Raw genomic sequence first — 23,217 nt, 5'->3', positions numbered from 1 at the left:
CCCAAAACAGAATGACTAAATTACGCCAGAGGGAAACCTTTTGGATTTACCAATTTAAAACTCTACATCCAGAGGGCCTTAATGAAGTAATAGATTCTGCTGCTTTTTAATACATCTCTAATACATATAATATCACTTCAAATTACACTTTTTTTATATAAATATTGCAACATCATGTTTATTATTTTATAATATGATACCTTCATATTATATCCATCACTTGCACAACTTTACAGTTGTGAATGTACTCTTCACAATCAATCTATTTTAGATTTTATACTCAGTAGTATTTCACTCATTTTTTATACCACACATATATATACACACACTAGGCATAATTAGCCCCCTTTTCTCACTACGATGTAATACATTCGCATCTATTATCACTAGGACATAGACGCATATACATATATATATATAAGGTATGCGGTCCTTACACTTATGTAATATACACATTCAGTCATGTAGGTAGTTTGTGAACGCTCACTTAGTGCATCTTTTTCACCCATTGAGGCATCAGCCATCCACCACGGCCCAATCACACTCCCTTTCACAGTAGTTGCACGGACACGTCATGCTCATACATAGCAACATTAGTAACAGATACTGTTTCTATGAGAGTCATCGCACGCATCCTAACATAATTTCCACGTCATTCGACACACACCCTTAGCCCCAATCAAATGGAGCAACACATCACATGATCGGGTTTTTTTGGACACAGCACTTCCATTGGTTTGGCGCGACACACCTTATTCTGACGAAGCAATAGGATTGGATATTTATCATAACATCCCTATTCGTTGAATTATACACACCCCTTCTCTGTTAAGAAACATAAGACTATACCTTTTTACAGCTTATTATTTACACCTAGGGTTCTTTTTACAAATACAATCAAGGAATAAAAACGGATATAAAAACAGCGCATGTCGCAATAATACGCTTTACATATACATGTATAAATAACATCACGAATATTCATAACCATTTATAACACTGTTCTTAACATTTAAGACAACTCATAGAGCTCAAATCTCAGGACATCTATATATGTCTTTGATTCTAGTCTATATATGTTGAGAAGGATTAGTAGGTTCTATATATTAGACAATTGTTTTGCACATCGTATTGTATCACTGGTATTATCTGTAACATCCGGTTAGAATATCTAGGGAGTGAATTCATGCAGCACCTGTTCTAATGAGCTACAGCTGATCCCATTAAGCCTACACAGGGGTATATATGTAAGAGACTCCAGTATATTCAATATCATTTGCCTGAGGAAAAAGCGTGGTTAGCGCTTAGAAACGCGTTGCAATTTTACTACAGATGTCATTGTAGATCTGTGTATTTTTTAATTAAACATTTTTATATCGATACTGGAGTTCTCTGCTTTTTCATCATCCTGATACACTTGAAGTTCACCTCACATCACGACAGTGCTTTTTGGGTGGATATGTGCACTAGGACACCATAATATTCCTAGTATGCTACATTTGCACTATAGGGTGCAATACTTTCTGTGAGTATCCATTCGCAAGCAGTAGCAGATATTCATTACTGGTTCAATATTGATCTGCACTAGGGGTCGCCCTCTTGTTTTCTCTCTTGATTTCCATATTTGTGCGGTTGCCAATCAGCAGCTAGCTACCAGTAGTGCATTGCTGCATCTGAGCCTACCTAGGTATGCCTTTCAACAAAGAACAACAAGATAACATAGCAAATTATATAATAGAAATACATTACAAAAGATGTTTAAAATGACATGATCTATCTGAATCATGAAAGTTTTACTGTGCTTGACACAATACTAGATTATTACTGTAAAATTTGTCCAGTTCAATATTGCCAAGCAATAACTTTGCCCAGTAGCATGTGAACTAGATACTCTATGGATGCCACCAGGGATTACACAATATCTGCACTTCACTAATTCATTTATAATTTTTTTTATTACTCTTAAATACCAGTTATGGGAAATAGTGCATGTCCTGGTTTATTATGATGACATCTAACTCACAAGGGAAGCAATCTGATTGGCTTGCACTATCTATAGTGAATTATATTTACGTCCTTTCAGTCTATTAAGCTCTCGTCTACCTCCTATAAGGTTTTAACCAACACTGTTTGTATTGCCATAGTATTTTTATGTTTTTAATCCTTATTTATCATGCCTAGAATTTGAATTCATTTTTATTTGCTGTGGTGCTTTGAGACTTTAAACCAATCATTCCTTGTTCTTGTTAAAAACTAGATTCATTAAAATTGATTTATACTTGAGAAATTCAAGGAAAACACACTACCAGCATTATATATGCAATATTATGTATGCAGGTAAAGAAAATTTATTAGGTGTCGTTCTCCTGCTGTAAAACAAATTGTCATATTCAGATATATGTTTTGGAATTCATGTTTGCTATTGCATTATATTTAGTAAACAGAGCATAAGAACTTACCTGTGAATTTATAATTCGCACAGTGGTTTTGTTTCCAACATCTTTCTCATAATTGCGAGTTGGCGCAGAATTAAATCTCAGCACTGCGTCGTGTGCATCTGATGGTTCAAATAAAAATGTAAAAATAATATTAATCATTTATTGTTTTCAAAGATGACCAAGTATTTTTTTTTAATTTGAAGGTATTTTTTTCAATATAAATTTTGCACACTCAGCGTATATAGTTGGTGTATATATATATATATATATATATATATATATATATATATATATATATATATATATATATAATGCTCAAAAAACAAAGAATTGCAGTATGCAGTGATACCTTTTTTATTGGACTAACATAATATTTCAAAGACAAGCTTTCGAGAGCTTTCCACTCTTCCTCAGGTCTAAAGCAATACCTGAGGAAGAGAGGAAAACTCTCGAAAGCTTGTCTTTGAAATATTATGTTAGTCCAATAAAAAAGGTATCACTGCATACTGCAATTCTTTGTTTTTTGAGCATCTTATCTACTGGACTAACATGGCTACTCCAATCTTCACTACTATATATATATATATATATATATATATATATATATATATATATATATATGTATATTACATATTATGGTATAATACACACCCATTAATAGAGATAAATACGTTAGACATAATGATGTATTCAAAGAAAAGTTTTGCCTTGATATTTAGTTGTATTTTTCTACGAAGATGTGCATAAGTGTTTAGTTTCTATAAAGTACATTAGTTCCTATAAATTAATGGGCCCCACCATGTGTAAACTTAAAGGGACACTGAACCCAAATTTTAAGCAACTTTCTAATTTACTCCTATTATCAATTTTTCTTCGTTCTCTTGCTATTTTTATTTGAAAAAGAAGGCATCTAAGCTAATTTTTGGTTCAGAACCATGGACAACACTTATATATTGGTGGGTGAATTTATTCACCAATCAGCAAGAACAACCCAGGTTGTTCACCAAAAATGGGCTGACATCTAAACTTACATTCTTGCATTTCAAATAAAGATAGCAAGAGAATGAAGAAAATTTGATAGTAGTAAATTAGAAAGTTGCTTAAAATTGCATGCTCTATCTGAATCACAAAAGAAAAAATGTGGGTTCAGTGTCCCTTTAAGTTTCACCCCTTATCTATTTCTTCTGATTATGATAATTAGGGATAGATAAAAAAAACAGGCAATAAAAGGACATAAACATTTGATGGAACATGTTATATATAAATCTAGAGGAGAATGGTAAGTGTAATACTAACATCAACCAGCAGGTATTAATAAGATATATTATTATTATCAGGTATTTGGGGAGTGCCAACAGATTCCGCAGCGCTAAGATATATGTATATATATATGTACATGTATATATATATGTATTTTCAACCTTATTTGCTTACAGTGTTTAAAAATACACTTTAAGCCATCCATATATGCTCATGCTTATTCAAAAAGAAATGGAAAAGAATAAATGTCCTTTAATTCAAGGTAAACCATGGTAACACTGGTTTAAACATAACTTATTCCCAGGATAAGATTGCTCACAATGCCAACGGCATGGACAGAGACATACCTCTACTTGCATAACAACAAAAAGTATTTTTATTCTGTATAGGAATATTCATTTTTCAAAAACACATGTTGAAGCCCTCTCCCTTAGAAGCAGTTAAAGGGACACTCAAGTTAAAATAAACTTTTATGATTCAGAAAGAGCATGCAGTTTTAAGACACTTCCCAATTTACTTCCATTATCTAATTTTGCACAGTCTTTTTATATACACACACTTTCTGGGTTCTCACAGGGTATATGTACACTTGTCTGTGAATGGCTGCTGTCTGTCACATGATGCAGAGGGGGAGCAAAAGGGGGGGGAAATAAATTTACCCGAAAAAAACCCTGCTAATTATTTGAAATTCAGAGTAGGTGTTATAGCATTGTCTTTTCATTATGCACTTGTTAAATATGCAATTCTATTGCATTGAGTGCTCCTTTAAGATAACAAAACATTCAGTTTCTTTCTCAGAGCACCTTAAACATGGATAACTGATAGTGAAGTGAGAGAGGACAGAGGAATTCATAATAAAGGTCTCACCAAAGCACTTTGCATATTCCTAATAATGAATTGTGTATGGGTAGGTAATGTGAGGAAGTACAGATGCATCCTCCTGCCTAGAAACGAATGAGTACATGGAATAAATTATTACAGCATTTTTTCAAATGTACTTTTTTACTTAAATGAGTGAAAGCTATTTGTATTATCAGGGCCGTCTTTAATATTGACTGGACCCTGGGCAAACATTTTCTTGCCCCCCCCCCCCCCCCCATGCAATTTCGCTCTCCACCCCAACATCCCAAAAAACAACTAAATCAATTTATTTTATAATTTAAAAAAAAATATATTAGCCCAGCAGTGGATCATCCACTGATGGGTTAATCATTTAAAAAAATTGCATTATGTGAAACTGGACCTAAGCAGTACTAATAAGTAAATAAATATATAAATTCCTCCACTGTGGATTAATTTAATATGCTTTTGAATGTGATTCTGGTGTGAGGTTAGCTGGTTAAAGTGATTTAGGGCAGCCAACAGGAGCAAAGCAAGGTAAAGACTGAGGAGGAAGTATGGAGGTGCAGACAAATATAAATAATAATAATATATAATAAGTTTACTGACTGGAACAACAGAACTACTTTTGGAAGCTGTCAAATCTGAGACAGAGAGAAAAAGTATCAGCATGACATTCTACATCAGCCACAGCATCACATGTCACTTATTTGCTAGTAACAAGTTCCCTCTCACCCTACACTAAACAATGCTGCATGGGGGAGGAACGTGTGTGCCCTCACTTATTTTTCCCACTGACACCTTTCGACAAAGCACTGTTCCCCTAACAAACTTCAGTTAGTTGATCTTAGGACTACAGCAGAAAGAGCAGGGCTAAGGGGACCAGCAGACTGGATGCTGTCTGCCCAAGGCTGCATGGATACAGTGTGAGATGAGTCACACAGCCTCAAGACTGAAGAGAACAGTGTCTGCAGCTGCAGATGTTCAAATCCTCACGTGCCTGCCACTCCAGCTTTCTGCTGCATGCGCCTTTAGTCAGCCCTACCCAGAAACAATCCTCACCACCAGAGCAGTTACCTGGTAACAGTGGTAACCCCAGCAGGACCTTTTCTGATGCAGTGGGATTGGCTGGATGCTGATTTAGGGCTTAGCATTCAGTGCTGCACAATGCACATCTAAAACAGAACATGGCACTAGCTTGGCATGTCACATGACACTGGCACGGTCTGGCACAGTTTCTCACAAATAAATATAAGCAGAGAATTTTTGACTGTGACAGTATTAGGACTGACTGTGTGTCCCCATGTCACATGACAGCAGCCTGGCATGAACCAAATTTTTTTTTTTTTTTTCAAGAACTCTTGGGCCCCTCAACAAAGACTGGGCCCTGGGCAGCTGCCCTTTTTGCCCTGTGTTAAAGATGGCCCTGTGTATTATGCTTTTGTTTATAATAATGGTTTTCAATGCAAGACCTCAATTAATACTTAAAGGACCAGTCAACACAGTAGATTTGCATAATCAACAAATGCAAGATAACAAGACAATGCAATAGCACGTAGTCTGAACTTCAAATGAGTATTAGATATTTTTTCTGACAATTTTAAAAGTTATGACTTTTTCTACTCCCCCTGTACCATGTGAAAGCCATCAGCCAAACACAAATGCATACACGTACCATGTGACAGCCATCAGCCATTCACAAATGCATACACACTTATTCTTGCACATGCTCAGTAGGATCTGGCGACTCAAAAAGTTTAAATATAAAAATACTGTGCACATTTTTTTAATGGAAGTAAATTGGAAAGTTGTTTAAAATGGCATGCTCTATCTGAATAATTGATTTAATCTGTCAGTGAAATGGTTCCTGTGTAAATTTAGTAAATGTTTGTTCTATATAGGCAAAATCCATAAGCACTGATTAAAGGAAAATACAAACGTGAAAAATAAAATGGCCAATCTATCTATCCCATGCTAAGGAATCTATTTCATTATCCATTTATTTTTTTTAAAGTAATAAAGTATGAAACAATTATTAAATAAGGACAAACAATTCTCAAAAGGTGACATTGAAAAATGAAACAACTTTAATCAACATGGAAATCAGGATCACCTTCAGTATTTGCAGGGCCCTGGGCAAGACACATTTTTGGGGCCCCTCAGCCTAGCTTCCTTATTTCGCTCTCTTTTTATGCCCTGCCTCCTGTATGGACCAACCCTGTCCCAAAATTAAGTGTGCACTATATATAAAAAATAAGCCTATATATTACACCTCTTGATGCCATAAGGACTTTTTCATAAACTAAATACAGGTTGTTCATTGTTCCTGTTGTTCCTCTTGCCCCTGTCCCTGTTCATTGTTCCTGTTGTTCCTTTTGCCCTGTCCAAAGAGCAGGCCTAATAGAAATTATCCAAGTTTAACCAAATTGAAAAAAACATATTATGTTAAGGTAGAATTAAGGTAGAAAAATCCTATTGGCTGATGCAATCAGCCAATAAGATTGAAGTTCAATCCTATTGGCTGATCCAATCAGCCAATAGGATTGAGCTCACATTCTATTGGCTGATTGGAACAGCAAATAGAATGCAAGCTCAATCCTATTGGCTGATTGGATCAGCCAATAGGATTTTTTCTACCTTAATTCCGATTGGCTGATAGAATTCTATCAGCCAATCGGAATTGAAGGGACGCCATCTTGGATGACATCACTTAAAGGTACCGTCATTTAGCGTTAGTCGTCGGATGGAAGAGGATGCTCCACGTCGGATGGCTTGAAGATGGACCCGCTCCGCTCCGGATGGATGAAGATAGAAGATGCCGCTTGGATGAAGACTTCTGGCCGTCTGGAGGTCCTCTTCTGCCTGGATCGGATGAAGACTTCTGGCTGTCTGGAGGACCACTTCTGCCCAGTTGGGTGAAGACGTCTCAAGGTAGGGTGATCTTCAAGGGGTTAGTGTTAGGTTTTATTAAGGGGGGGATTGGGTGGGTTTTAGAGTAGGGTTGGGTGTGTGGGTAGTGGGTTTTAATGTTGGGGGTATTGTATTTTTTTTATAGGTAAAAGAGCTGATTTCTTTGGGGCAATGCCCCGCAAAAGGCCCTTTTGTAATTTAGTATAGGGTAGGGATTTTTATTATTTTGGAGGGCTTTTTTATTTTATTAGGGGGATTAAATTAGGTGTAATTAGTTTAAAATTCTTGTAATTATTTTATTATTTTCTGTAATTTAGAGAGGTTTTTTTTCGTACTTTAGTTTATTTAATTTCATTGTAATTAATTGTAGTTAGTTTAGGTAATTAATTTAATTATAGTGTAGTGTTAGGTGTAATTGTAACTTAGGTTAGGATTTATTTTACAGGTAAATTTGAATTTATTTTAACTAGGTAGTTATTAAATAGTTAATAACTATTTAATAACTATGGTACCTAGTTAAAATAAATACAAAGTTGCCTGTAAAATAAAAATAAATCCTAGGGTAGATACAATGTTATTATTAGTTATATTGTTGCTAACTTAGGGTTTATTTTCTAGGTAAGTATTTAGTTTTAAATAGGAATAATTTAGTTAATAATAGTAATTTTATTTAGATGTATTTAAATTATATTTAAGTTAGGGGGGGTGTTAGAGTTAGGGTTGGATTTAGGTGTTAATAACTTTATTATAGTGGCGGCGACGTTGGCGGCGGCAGATTAGGGGTTAATAAGTGTAGTTAGGTGGCGGCGACATTGGGGGCGGCAGAGTAGGGGTTAATAAATAAAAAGTCGGTGTCAGCGATGTTGGGGGCATCAGATTAGGGGTTCATAGGGATAATGTAGGTGTCAGCGATGTCGCGGGCGGCAGATTAGGGGTTAATAAGTGTAAGATTAGGGGTGTTTAGACTCGGGGTTCATGTTAGAGTGTTAGGTGTAGACATAAATGTATTTTCCCATAGGAATCAATGGGGCTGCGTTAGAAGCTGAACGCTGCTTTTTTGCAGGTGTTAGTTTTTTTTTCAGCCGGCTCTCCCCCATTGATTCCTATGGGGAAATCGTGCACAAGCACGTTTAGCCAGCTCACCGCTATCGTAAGCAGCGCTGGTATTACAGTGAGATGTGGTGCTAAATGTTGCTATCCGCTAATTGGTCTCACAGACAGGAGGGTTCGGCCAGTGAGATAATGAGAGCCCCGCAGGTTAGATAATAAGGAGCAGTAGTGGTGTGTGTCTTCTAATCACCATCTGCTTCCTGCAGACATCCCAACCTGCAAAAACTAATTTCAGGGAGGTGGCTTCACCGACCCCCCCCCCCACCCCGGTTATATACTGGACACCTGGAAACTCTAAATAAGATTTATAATTAAAGTAGCTTCCCACTATACTCACATAAAAAAGTAGCTTTATTGCACAACCACATACAACAAACCTATTTTCCAGTGATCGTACGCTTGTTGAATGCTTAAATATTTTAGAATACGAAGTTTAATTAGTGCAGTAAATAAGGTAGTATTTGTGTTTTATTCTATTAAAATCAGAGGGGGGGGGGGTTGATTACTGATGCATGCTTTGAGGATTCCATAGTGTCCCAGCTTGTGAAGTACTCAGTATAGTTGTCCCTGTACGACGTCATTGCAACTATCTATACTATAACACTGTTTGAGTATTTGGGCAACGTTGGATCATGGTACATGTAGTTTCAGGGAGATTGCATTTTATTTGCAGGTGTCAGGGAGCCGCTATTACAATGAGGGAGAGTTGGGATGTCTGTTCCTGTTAAAAATTACTCAGAAACTAAACAGATACGCAAACTTGCAGGGGTTAAAAACACACAAAATAGAACAATTTTTTTTTGCACTATGATATCCTATAATGTATTTCTCAACTTATTAACTCTCTTTTTCCTGGTAATGTTATCACAGTCATGTACCACATTATCACTTGTCATTACACCATTATTCACAAATTATGTCATCACTAGAGGACAAATCCATATGCAAATTTTTCCTTAGATGCCCCAATGCATTAAGATATATCAAATGCCTCATTAGCAGCACACAGATGATAAAGGCAGAATACTGTGAAATGCAGTAAATATCTATTTTTTATTAACACGTTAAAACCAGGCTACATATTCACAACTACCTGACATGTTTTGTGTGTAGGAACAAACTTCATCAGGGCTGTTTGTCAACCATCCATAGTATTCAGCAATAGGACTCAAAGTACTAAGCCTCAGATTCTGTTTTTGATCCCTTGCAGGGCAGGCTCACTCATGCAAGCAGCTTTCTGCAATGTAAGAAGCAGCAAACATATGGCCACTTTTTCCTATCCTGCCCTCGCATGATTGGTCAAGCAAGTGCCCATTCCCTGCAAAGGTGGGCAGACAGGTTCACGTTTTAGAAACCTTGTCCACACATTTTCTAGTACATGGGACCCCTATAATCAAATGCACTGAAATAATTTGTCTATCAGATAGCATGCCCTGTAGAATTAATATAATGTAAGCTCATCTCTCTCTACGTGCTTAAATCTATTTCCACTTAGTTCCTCAGAATCTTGGCAAACTCAGAACATATTCAGAATGCTTCTATGTTTAAACAAACAACATGGGCTCCATGTACTAAGCCGTCAATTCATCCGTCATTTTAGACGCGGATAAACTCGCCGTTATTCGCCGCGGGCGAAATGGTGTCCGCTGTCACTATGTACTAATAATCCCCCAATAAATAGACAAGTCTAGCCCGCCGCGAGCAGTGGCGGATTATTGATAAATTTGATGTCTCGCTCGCCGCGACTAAGCTGATGTACTTTTAACTTTCAGTTGAATTGTCTGGCCAATTATTAACACGTGACATGCAAGGTGTCACGAACATCATAGTAGTCGCGGGAATAGAATTTTGCTCCTATAAAAGTTCAACTTATCTAAACAACTTTATTATTGTTCTAAATTTTTTGAAGAGTGATAACAGAGCGTTATTTTTGTAATATTTATTTACAATTTGGATATGGCTTCATCTGGATCTGATAATATATAAATATTAATATAAAAATAATTATAAAGATTGACAACTATACAATACAAATTTAAAATATAGATTACTCTTTAATTACAGTCGACAAATTTGGCGCAATTTATGTACATGGAAATGAGAGACAAATTAGACGCCAGTTATGCTGTACAATGCTGATATTACTGCCTTTTATATATGTCTAGACTGGCGTCTAGATTGACTTTCCTATTGTTTTGTACCTTGCCCGCCACCTAAAAGGTGGCGAGGCAAAAATAACGAGGTGGGAGCGGAAATTGTAACGAGCGGACAAATAGATTTTTTAGTACATTCGTTTTTGGCGAGTTGGTGGTCAAATGTGTCTAATTACAGTAAAAAATGGAGAGGTAGCGAGGTTTGGCGGATAAGTACGCTCGCAATTTTAAAGATGCGAGTTTGAACATAGTTGACGACTTTGTACATATCAGTTTGCGAGTTTTTACGCGAGATTTGTTGCGGGTAGCTCGCTGACTGCTTAGTACATGGAGCCCCATGAATTGTTTTCACACTCACATGCTTTTGCTTAGAATGTAGTGTAGATTTTAACAATTTCCAAGAGCTTAGCTTATTTCCTTACTTGCTTACCTAATTTTACAAGCTACAGATATGTTTACAAATTTGTTAATATTTTGCCAATGAGTCATTCTGCCAATCACATACATTAAAGAGGTAAGAAACAATGTGCTACACCCACTTTACTGGAGATGCTATATAAACAAATCTAGATACATCAGATTTCTCATTGCAGACCCATTTTAAGAACCAGATTTTAGTTGCAGCACTGTTATTTTTGTCTCAGTAAACTACATGTGGCTTACTAAATAATAGTGGTACCTGACCGATGGTACCAACAAAAAGCTGCCACAGAGTTTGAGACTTTATTACTATGACACGAGAGTTAAATTCCATTTACCTTGACCATCGCTGACATATTCCACCATCACAATTAACCCTACCACAACCTAATGTAAGCTGGAAATGTGGTTCATTTGGACTTAGGCTATATGCTCTGCAGGTTTCCTGTACAGTGACAGATTTTGCTAAAGCAGTATAGGAGGATTCTTGATTAAGAAAAAATATTTCAAAAATGCTTCTAATCATAATTAAAATGCACATATGTTTATTTCAGTTTCTATTAAAATATACATTTGCATAATTAGGTCTTCTTATATACAGGGAGTGCAGAATTATTAGGCAAGTTGTATTTTTGAGGATTAATTTTATTATTGAACAACAAGCATGTTCTCAATGAACCCAAAAAACTCATTAATATCAAAGCTGAATAGTTTTGGAAGTAGTTTTTAGTTTGTTTTTAGTTATAGCTATTTTAGGGGGATAACTGTGTTTGCAGGTGACTATTACTGTGCATAATTATTAGGCAACTTAACAAAAAACAAATATATACCCATTTCAATTATTTATTTTTACCAGTGAAACCAATATAACATCTCAACATTCACAAATATACATTTCTGACATTCAAAAACAAAACAAAAACAAATCAGTGACCAATATAGCCACCTTTCTTTGCAAGGACACTCAAAAGCCTGCCATCCATAGATTCTGTCAGTGTTTTGATCTGTTCACCATCAACATTGCGTGCAGCAGCAACCACAGCCTCCCAGACACTGTTCAGAGAGGTGTACTGTTTTCCCTCCTTGTAAATCTCACATTTGATGATGGACTACAGGTTCTCAATGGGGTTCAGATCAGGTGAACAAGGAGGCCATGTCATTAGATTTTCTTCTTTTATACCCTTTATTGCCAGCCACGCTGTGGAGTACTTGGACGCGTGTGATGGAGCATTGTCCTGCATGAAAATCATGTTTTTCTTGAAGGATGCAGACTTCTTCCTGTACCACTGCTTGAAGAAGGTGTCTTCCAGAAACTGGCAGTAGGACTGGGAGTTGAGCTTGACTCCATCCTCAACCTGAAAAGGCCCCACAAGCTCATCTTTGATGATACCAGCCCAAACCAGTACTCCACCTCCACCTTGCTGGCGTCTGAGTCGGACTGGAGCTCTCTGCCCTTTACCAATCCAGCCACGGGCCCATCCATCTGGCCCATCAAGACTCACTCTCATTTCATCAGTCCATAAAACCTTAGAAAAATCAGTCTTGAGATATTTCTTGGCCCAGTCTTGACATTTCAGCTTGTGTGTCTTGTTCAGTGGTGGTCGTCTTTCAGCCTTTCTTACCTTGGCCATGTCTCTGAGTATTGCACACCTTGTGCTTAAGGGCACTCCAGTGATGTTGCAGCTCTGAAATATGGCCAAACTGGTGGCAAGTGGCATCTTGGCAGCTGCACGCTTGACTTTTCTCAGTTCATGGGCAGTTATTTTGCGCCTTGGTTTTTCCACACGCTTCTTGCGACCCTGTTGACTATTTTGAATGAAACGCTTGATTTTTCGATGATCACGCTTCAGAAGCTTTGCAATTTTAAGAGTGCTGCATCCCTCTGCAAGATATCTCACTATTTTTGACTTTTCTGAGCCTGTCAAGTCCTTCTTTTGACCCATTTTGCCAAAGGAAAGGAAGTTGCCTAATAATTATGCACACCTGATATAGGGTGTTGATGTCATTAGACCACACCCCTTCTCATTACAGAGATGCACATCACCTAATATGCTTAATTGGTAGTAGGCTTTCGAGCCTATACAGCTTGGAGTAAGACAACATGCATAAAGAGGATGATGTGGTCAAAATACTCATTTGCCTAATAATTCTGCACACAGTGTATAAAAAAAAAAAAATATTAGGATACAATATTCTATTTTGTCTCAGGTTTTAAAACAATGTTGGCCCGATAACTCGTTTTTTGGTTTTGACCGAAATGGGAAGCATTTTTTTTCGAGTCAACAAAATACAAAATGCCCAAAATGAGTTTCCAATAATAAAAAAAAGTTTCTGAAAATGTTTTTTTCATTGTTAAATTATCGGGATTGAAACTGGGAATCAAACAGAAACTAATATTTACAATGGCCCTTTGATGCCTCTTACGGTTACAATATAGTTCTTTTGAATTAACCACTTTGTATAAGGGAAATATTCATTTACATGTGTGAGATTAACCTTTTTTTATCTGACTCCATCCTGATAACTGGTAAAAATATGAAGAACATTTGTATACAGTCATGATGCGTACACTAGGCTTGTTTGCCCAATTATTATATTGTTTTTTGTTTATTTTATTGTTTCCGATTATTGATAGAAAAAACATCATTTTTGGGTTTGGTGAGACATACTTCTGAAATTAAGGAAAACATTTTCGGTTTCTATTAGAAGGAAGTTGCCGCAATTTAACTATTCTTCTATACTGTAGTTCTCACACTGTAAATCCGTGAAACCACTCCATTGCTATAATGTAGCTGCAAAAATGTGCAAATGGTTTCACACCATCATGACCGGGATTTCAAAAGAACTGAGCTTAACTGGTGGTGATCACAGCTGTTAAAACAGGTGCCAACTGCCAATAAAGATATAGTTTACAAAACTGTCATAACTTTTGTTTTACTCTCACCAAAGTACATCAACAAAAAGCTGCACACTGTTTACATTAAGACCCTTAAAGGGACACTCAGGTTAAATAAAATTTTCATGATTCAGATACAGCATGTAATTTTAAACAACTTTCCAATTTACTTCCATTAAAAAAAAATGTGCACAGTCTTTTATATTTACAATTTTTGAGTCACCAGCTCCTACTGAGCATGTGCAATAATTCACAGACTATACGTATATGCATTTGTGATTGGCTGATTGCTATCACATGGTACAAGGGGAGTGGAAATATACATAACTTTGAAATTTGTTATAAAAAAAATCTACTACTTAGTTCAAATTCAGACTAAGTGCTATTGCATTGTCTTGTTATCTTGCATTTGCTGATTATGCAAATCTAATGTGTTGACTGGTCCTTTAATGACTTTTTGCTTTTTGTTTGTGGTCCTTAAATGGACATTAAACCCAAATTTTTTCTTTCATGATTCAGATAGAGAATACCATTTTAAAGAACTTTATAATTTACTTCTCTTATCTAATTTGCTTCATTCTCTTGATATGCTTTCCTGAAAAGCATATCTAGATAGGCTCAGTAGCCTCTGATAGGTGGCTGCACATAGATGCCTCATGTGATTGGCTCACCAATGTGCATTGATATTTCTTTAAATTGGAATGCTGTTTAAAATTGTATTCTCTTTTCGAATCATGAAAGACATTTTTTGGGTTTAATGGCCCTTTAATGGACTCAATATTTTAACTTTTTGGAATGCAGCTTCCATTACAATTAAAAAAATATATTAAATTCTGATATATTATATATTAAAGCAAAAGATGATTCATAAGGATCCTATAAAGGACCACTAAACACAGTAGAATAGCATAATAAATAGATAACGCAAAAGCATTTATTTTGAATTTCACATAAGTAGTAGATTTTTTCTCAGAAATTTCAGTTCATTTTAATTTCCTTCCCACTGCGTCATGTGACAGTCATCAGCCAATTTCAAAATGCATAAACTGATATTCTGTGAATTTGGCACATGATTAGTAGGAACTGCTGCTTCAGAAAGTGTGCATGGAAAAATATATTTTATCCTTTTGATAATTCATGTGAAATGAAAAGTTTTTTTAAAATGTTGTGCTCTATCTGAATCATGAAAGTTTAGTTTTGACTTTAGTGGTCTTTTAAGTAAACATAGGAATCAGCCATACTTGAAAATCATATACACCAAGATTATGAGTTTTGCGGTAACAGGGGTGCATTGCTAAAGAGCTTTTTTTTTAAGACAACGCTGGTATTACGGGTTTTCTTAAAACCGGCGTTAGCCGGAAAAAGGTGAGCGTAGAGCAAAATTTAACTCCACATCTCACCTCAATACCAGCGTTGCTTACAGTAGCGGTGAGCTGGCTAAACATGCTCGTGCACGATTTCCCCATAGGAAACAATGGGGCAGATTCAGCTGAAAAAAAAACCTAACACCTGCAAAAAAGCAGCGTTCAGCTCCTAACGCAGCCCCATTGATTTCTATGGGGAAATAAAAGTTATGTCTGCACCTAACACCCTAACATGAACCCTGAGTCTAAACAACCCTAATCTTACACTTATTAACCCCTAATCTGCCGTCCCCGACATCCCAACCCTACTTTAATAAAACATAACACTACCCCCTTAAAGATCACCCTACCTTGAGCTGTCTTCACCAAGCCGGGCACAAGTGGTCGTCCAGAGGGGCAGAAGTCTTTATCCGATCTGGGCAGAAGAGGACCTCCAGACGGGCAGAAGGCTTCATCCAGGAGGCATCTTCTATCTTCATCCATCCAGAGCGGAGCGGGTCCATCTTGAAGCCAGCCGTCGCGGAGCATTCTCTTCTTCTGACGACTCCCGACGAATGAAGGTTCCTTTAAATGACGTCATCCAAGATGGCATCCCTTGAATTCCGATTGACTGATAGGATACTATAAGCTAATCAGAATTAAGGTAGGAAAAATCCTATTGGCGGATTCAATCAGCCAATAGGATTTTTCCTACCTTAATTCCGATTGGCTGAAAGAATCTTGGATGACGTCATTTAAAGGAACCTTAATTCGACGGGAGTCATCGGAAGAAGAGGATGCTCCGTGTCGGCTGGCTTCAAGATGGACGCGCTCCGCTCCGGATGGATGAAGATAGAAGATGCCGCCTGGATGAAGCCTTCTGCCCATCTGGAGGTCCTCTTCTGCCCGGATCGGATGAAGATTTCTGCCCCTCTGGAGGACCACTTGTGCCCGGCTGTGTAAAGACGGCTCAAGGTAAGGTGATCTTCAAGGGGGTAGTGTTAGGTTTTATTAAGGGGGGATTGTGTGGGTTTTAGAGTAGGGTTGGGAGTGTGGGTGGTGGGTTTTTTTTACAGGTGGGATTAGAGTAGGTGTAATTAGTTTAAAAAAATTGTAATTATTTTTTCTGTAATTTAGTGTTTTGTTTTTTTTGTACTTTAGTTTATTTAATTTAATTGTATTTAATTGTAGGTAATTTAGTAAATTAATTTAATTATAGTGTAGTGTTAGGTGTAATTGTAACTTAGGTTAGGATTTATTTTACAGGTAAATTTGTACTTATTTTAACTAGGTAGTTATTAAATAGTTAATAACTATTTAATAACTATTCTACCTAGTTAAAATAAATACAAAGTTGCCTGTAAAATAAATATAAATCCTAAGCTAGCTACAATGTAACTATTCGTGGTTAATAAATATAGATAGGTGTCAGCGATGTTAGGGACAGTAGATTAGGGGTTAATAAAAAATTAACTAGTGTTTGTGAGGCGGGAGTGTGGCGGTTTAGGGGTTAATATATTTATTACAGTGGCGGCGATGTCCGGTCAGCAGATTAGGGGTTAAAAACTTTATTAAAGTGTTTCGGATGTGGGGGGGGGGCTCGGTTCAGGGGTTAATAGGTAGTTTATGGGTGTTAGTGTACTTTGTAGCACTTTAGTTAAGAGTCTTATGTTAAGGTGTTAGCCCATAAAACTCTTAACTACTGACTTTTAAATGCGGTAGGAGTCTTGACAAGAAAGGGTCTACCGCTCACTTCTTCCAAGACTCGTAATACCGGCATTAGGCAAGTCCCATTAAAAAGATAGGATACATAATTTACGTAAGGGGATTTGCCGTAAGCTCGAGTCGCGGAAGTAAAGTGAGCGGTACACCCTCTCCTGCCAGATTTGTAAAACCAGCGGGCATTAAAAAGCAGCGTTGGGACCTCTCAACACTGCTTTTTAAGGCTAACGCAAGACTCGTAATCTAGCAGATAGTTTATTAAGGGCCAGATTACGAGTGGAGCGCTATTTAGCACTTTTCGCTAGAGAGCTAATTGCACTAGAAGTAAACTTTGTGTGCGTTGATTAGCGCTCATATTATGATTATAAAGTAAAAAGTTATTACTCTTGCACTAACCTAATGAGCACAAAAAGTCGAACTTAGGATATCGCGCGCATGATTATCTATTCCCCCCATGTAAGTCAATGGAGCAAAAAAAGTAGAAAAGAAACTAACACCACACTTGTGCACAAACCCAATCCCATATTCTCATGTGCGCTAACCCAAAATGAAAATATGAAAATAACATGAATAACAACAACAATTTCATTTTGATCTATCAAATAACTGAAGGACACAGTAATATTTCAGTAGTGGAATGAGGTTTATTGGATTAACAGAAAATGTGCAATATGCATCAAAACGAAATTAGACAGGTGCATAAATTTGGGCACCCCAACAGAAATATTGCATCAATATTTAGTAGAGCCTCCGTTAGCAGAAATAACAGCATCTAGATGCTTCCTATAGCCTGTAATGAGTGTCTGGATTCTGGATGAAGGTATTTTCGACCATTCCTCCTTGCAAAACATCTCCAGTTCAGTTAGGTTTGATGGTTGCCGAGCATGGACAGCCCGCTTCAAATAACCCCACAGATTTTCAATGATATTCAGGTCTGGGGACTGGGATGGCCATTCCAGAACATTGTACTTGTTCCTCTGCATAAATTTGGTGAGCAGTACGGCTCTTATGATTGGCTGTACCAAATGCTGTCTAAAAGGAGGATAAAACAGTTTTAGACTAGGGGCTTGATGATCAAAGATTTTCCTGCATTTAAATCAACCTGATCTGGTACGATCGGATGATTGACAGCCCCTGCTAGTGGCCAATTGGCTGCCAGTGAGCAGGGGATGGCATTACACAAGTATTTCTGATGAAATGCTTGTGAAATGTTAAATGTGGACAGCATATTATGTCCACCTAGAGAGAATTATGTCCGCTAAACAATTGTTAAATGTAGCCCTTTATATCAGCCCCAGGGTTTTCCTGTTAACCTCTCTCTCCGCTGTGAAATTCTGTATCACAGAGTATCATTTCTCTTTTTTTTAATAGAATGTAGTGAGTTCAGCCCTTGTGAAGTCTGCACTATAATTTCTCTCCAAACTAGAGAATTTCTGTTTTCAGTTTATTTTAAATAAAAGTAATACAAAGTGCAATGTAATTTGTAAAATATACACATAAACATACAAAGCATGAACCAAATTTGTTAAAGTTACACAGAAACTGTGAAAGCATAATCAGAATTTGTAAAATCACAATCTTAAATACACTGCTGCATACAAAATAAAATTTAAAATAGAAAGCACAAAATTTAAATGTAATAGAACAATATGAAATGTAAAATAATATAATATACAAAGCACAAAGTGTAAATGAAGCAGAGCCCTCATGTCATGCAGTGAAATAGTGCATTTGGCTTGTCTCTCCTTCACATACAAAAATGCAGGGAATGCCCCTTAGAGAAATATAACAAAATCTGCTATTTGAGAATTAAACTAGGGATCTCGCAAGCGGCCTGATATTCAAAAGTTCTCTGCTCAGGCGAGATGAACTAAGACATCTCTTCATCATAGAGAGGTGCCTAAAAAATGTTACATTTGAAAGATATTTTTCTCACTATGAAGAGTTCTTAATGTGAAGGAGAGACGTCTACATTACAATATAAGGTCTAAAAAAAATACCAAAGATTTTGCCTGATTTCTCTCCATGCCGGCGATCTTTTAAATATCAAGCCCAGTGCTGGAGGATCATTTTAGATCATCTCATCTGAGCAGAGAGGTTTAGATCATTAGGCCCTAGGGGTGGACATTAATTAAACATTCTTCCACAGGAGGCTAAACTTTTATTTAACTTGCAACTTTTAAATATGCAGAACATTTAGTTACTGCAATACTTGTAGTATTAATTTATTTGTTTACATATGTGTTTCTCTGGATCAAATTTACTTTCTTTCTTTCTAGCAGATAAAACTCTAATTTACCGATATAACTCTAATTTACAGATATACAATTAATATACTTTAAAAGTAATTTTCATTTGTGTGCATGGTAAACAACAGCAGCAATATATTTAAAGAAATCATGCAATTTATGATTCACCATTTAGCATCAATGTTCCTTCCAAAAACACCAAAATCTAACGCCTAGATTTAGAGTTTTGCGGCCAAAGGGGTGCGTTAGCTACGCGTGCTTTTTTCTGGCCGCACCTTTTAAATACTGCTGGTATTTAGAGTTCACAGAATGGCTGCGTTAGGCTCCAAAAAAGGAGCGTATAGCATATTTACCGCAACTTCAACTCTCGATACCAGCGGTGCTTACGGACGCGGCCAGCTTCAAAAACGTGCTCGTGCACGATTCCCCCATAGAAAACAATGGGGCTGTTTGAGCTGAAAAAAAACCTAACACCTGCAAAAAAGCAGCGTTCAGCTCCTAACGAAGCCCCATTGTTTGCTATGCGGAAACACCTCCTAAGTCTGCACCTAACACCCTAACATGAACCCCGAGTCTAAACACCCCTAACCTTACATTATTAACCCCTAATCTGCCGCCCCCGCTATCGCTGACCCCTGCATATTATTATTAACCCCTAATCTGCTGCTCCGTACACCGATGCCACCTACATTATAGCTATGTCCCCTAATCTGCTGCGCCTAACACCGCCGACCCCTATATTATATTTATTAACCCCTAATCTGCCCCCCTCAACGTCGCCTCCACCTGCCTACACTTATTAACCCCTAATCTGCCGAGCGGACCGCACCGCTACTATAATAAAGTTATTAACCCCTAATCCGCCTCACTCCCGCCTCAATAACCCTATAATAAATAGTATTAACCCCTAAACTGCCCTCCCTAACATCGCCGACACCTAACTTCAATTATTAACCCCTAATCTGCCGACCGAATCTCGCCGCTACTGTAATAAATGGATTAACCCCTAAAGCTAAGTCTAAGCCTAACACTAACACCCCCCTAAGTTAAATATAATTTAAATCTAACAAAATAAATTAACTTATAGCTATTTTAGGATTTATATTTATTTTACAAGCATCTTTGTATTTATTTTAACCAGGTAAAATAGCTATTAAATAGTTAAGAACTATTTAATAACTAAAATAGTTAAAATAATTACAAAATTACCTGTAAAATAAATCCTAACCTAAGTTACAATTAAACCTAACACTACACGATCAATAAATTAATTAAATAAAATACCTACAATTATCTACAATTAAACCTAACACTACACTATCAATAAATTAATTAAATACAATATCTTCAAATAAATACAATGAAATAAACTAACTAAAGTACAAAAAATAAAAAAGAACTAAGTTACAAAAAATAAAAAAATATTTACAAACATTAGAAAAATATTACAACGGGCTGAAGTCTGGATCCAAGTGGCGGCTGAAGAAATCCGTCATCGGCTGAAGTCGGAAGTGCATCATCGGGATGAAGTCTTCTATCAAGCAGCATCTTCTTTCTTCCGGAGCGGAGCCATCTTCTTCCCAGCCGACGCGGATCAATCCTCTTCTAACGACGCCTACTAGCCGAATGAAGGTTCCTTTACATGACGTCATCCAAGATGGCGTCTGTCGAATTCCGATTGGCTGATAGGATTCTATCAGTCAATCGGAATTACGGTAGGAAAATTCTGATTGGCTGATGGAATCAGCCAATCAGATTCAAGTTCAATCCGATTGGCTGATCTGATCAGCCAATAGAATGCAAGCTCAATCTGATTGGCTGATTCCATCAGCCAATCAGAATTTTCCTACCTTAATTCCGATTGGCTGATAGAATCCTATCAGCCAATCGGAATTTGACGGACGCCATCTTGGATGACGTCATTTAAAGGAACCGTCATTCGGCTAGTAGGCGTCATTAGAAGAGGATGGATCCGCGTCGGCTGGGAAGAAGATGGCTCCGCTCCGCTCCGGAAGAAAGAAGATTGAAGATGCTGCTTGATAGAAGACTTCATCCTGATGATGGACTTCCGACTTTAGCCCGATGATGGATTTCTTCAGCCGCCGCTTGGATCCAGACTTCAGCCCGAGGATGGACGTCACTCTTCAGCCCCCCGCTAGGGCTTGGATCAACACTTCCGAGTCTTGGATCAAGACTTCCGAGGACGGATCGGTGAACCTGGCATGGTGAAGATAAGGTAGGATGATCTTCAGGTTCTTAGTGTTAGGTTTATTTAAGGGGGGGTTGGGTTAGATTAGGGGTATGTGGGTGGTGGGTTGTAATGTTGGGGGGGGGTATTGTATGTGGTTTTTTTACAGGCAAAAGAGCTGAATTCTTTGGGGCATGCCCCGAAAAGGGCCCTGTTCAGGGCTGGTAAGGTAAAAGAGCTTTGAACTTTTTTAATTTAGAATAGGGTAGGGCATTTTTTTATTTTGGGGGGCTTTGTTATTTTATTAGGGGGCTTAGAGTAGGTGTAATTAGTTTAAAATTGTTGTAATATTTTTCTAATGTTTGAAAATATTTTTTTATTTTTTGTAACTTAGTTCTTTTTTATTTTTTGTACTTTAGTTAGTTTATTTCATTGTATTTATTTGTAGATATTGTATTTAATTAATTTATTGATAGTGTAGTGTTAGGTTTAATTGTAGATAATTGTAGGTATTTTATTTAATTAATTTATTGATCGTGTAGTGTTAGGTTTAATTGCAACTTAGGTTAGGATTTATTTTACAGGTAATTTTGTAATTATTTTAACTATTTTAGCTATTAAATAGTTCTTAACTATTTAATAGCTATTGTACCTGGTTAAAATAAATACAAAGTTACCTGTAAAATAAATATAAATCCTAAAATAGCTATAATATAATTATAATTTATATTGTAGCTATATTAGGGTTTATTTTACAGGTAAGTATTTAGCTTTAAATAGGAATAATTTATTTAATAAGAGTTAATTTATTTTGTTAGATTTAAATTATATTTAATTTAGGGGGGTGTTAGTGTTAGGGTTAGACTTAGCTTTAGGGGTTAATCCATTTATTACAGTAGCGGCGAGATTCGGTCGGCAGATTAGGGGTTAATAATTGAAGTTAGGTGTCGGCGATGTTAGGGAGGGCAGATTAGGGGTTAATACTATTTATTATAGGGTTATTGAGGCGGGAGTGAAGCGGATTAGGGGTTAATAACTTTATTATAGTAGCGGTGCAGTCCGCTCGGCAGATTAGGGGTTAATAAGTGTAGGCAGGTGGAGGCGACGTTGAGGGGGGCAGATTAGGGGTTAATAAATATAATATAGGGGTCGGCGGTGTTAGGGGCAGCAGATTAGGGGTACATAAGGATAATGTAGGTGGCGGCGCTTTGCGGTCGGCAGATTAGGGGTTAATTATTGTAGGTAGCTGGCGGCGACATTGTGGGGGGCAGGTTAGGGGTTAATAAATATAATATAGGGGTCGGCGGTGTTAGGGGCAGCAGATTAGGGGTACATAAGTATAACGTAGGTGGCGGTCGGCAGATTAGGGGTTAAAAAAATGTAATCGAGTGGCGGCAATGTGGGGGGACCTCGGTTTAGGGGTACATAGGTAGTTTATGGGTGTTAGTGTACTTTAGAGCACAGTATTTAAGAGCTTTATAAACCGGCGTTAGCCCAGAAAGCTCTTAACTACTGACTTTTTTCTGCGGCTGGAGTTTTGTCGTCAGATTTCTAATGCTCACTTCAGCCACGACTCTAAATACCGGCGTTAGAAAGATCCCATTGAAAAGATAGGATACGCAAATGACGTAGGGGGATCTGCGGTATGGAAAAGTTGCGGCTGGAAAGTGAGCGTTAGACCCTTTCCT

At 37.2% G+C, this 23,217-nt stretch overlaps 1 protein-coding gene across 4 annotated transcripts in view; it reads right to left on the bottom strand.

Annotated features, from left to right (window-relative positions):
• ST6GAL2 (ST6 beta-galactoside alpha-2,6-sialyltransferase 2) overlaps positions 1-23,217 on the bottom strand; it is a 251,537-nt gene that overhangs the window by 44,005 nt on the left and 184,315 nt on the right. For all 4 annotated transcript variants that reach the window (XR_008401416.1, XM_053707623.1, XM_053707625.1 and 1 more), the window contains one exon: positions 2,460-2,557. Coding sequence is in view for 3 of the 4 variants with exons in the window: in XM_053707623.1 (XP_053563598.1) it covers positions 2,460-2,557 (98 nt within the window). In the remaining variant the exon portion in view is untranslated. The remainder of the gene's footprint in view (positions 1-2,459; positions 2,558-23,217) is intronic.

The sequence above is a fragment of the Bombina bombina genome, chromosome 3 (genome assembly GCF_027579735.1).
Source record: "Bombina bombina isolate aBomBom1 chromosome 3, aBomBom1.pri, whole genome shotgun sequence".
NCBI classification, from domain to species: domain Eukaryota; kingdom Metazoa; phylum Chordata; class Amphibia; order Anura; family Bombinatoridae; genus Bombina; species Bombina bombina.
The sequence above is the reverse complement of the archived record's forward strand: the minus strand, read 5'-3'. Positions and strand labels throughout refer to the sequence as shown.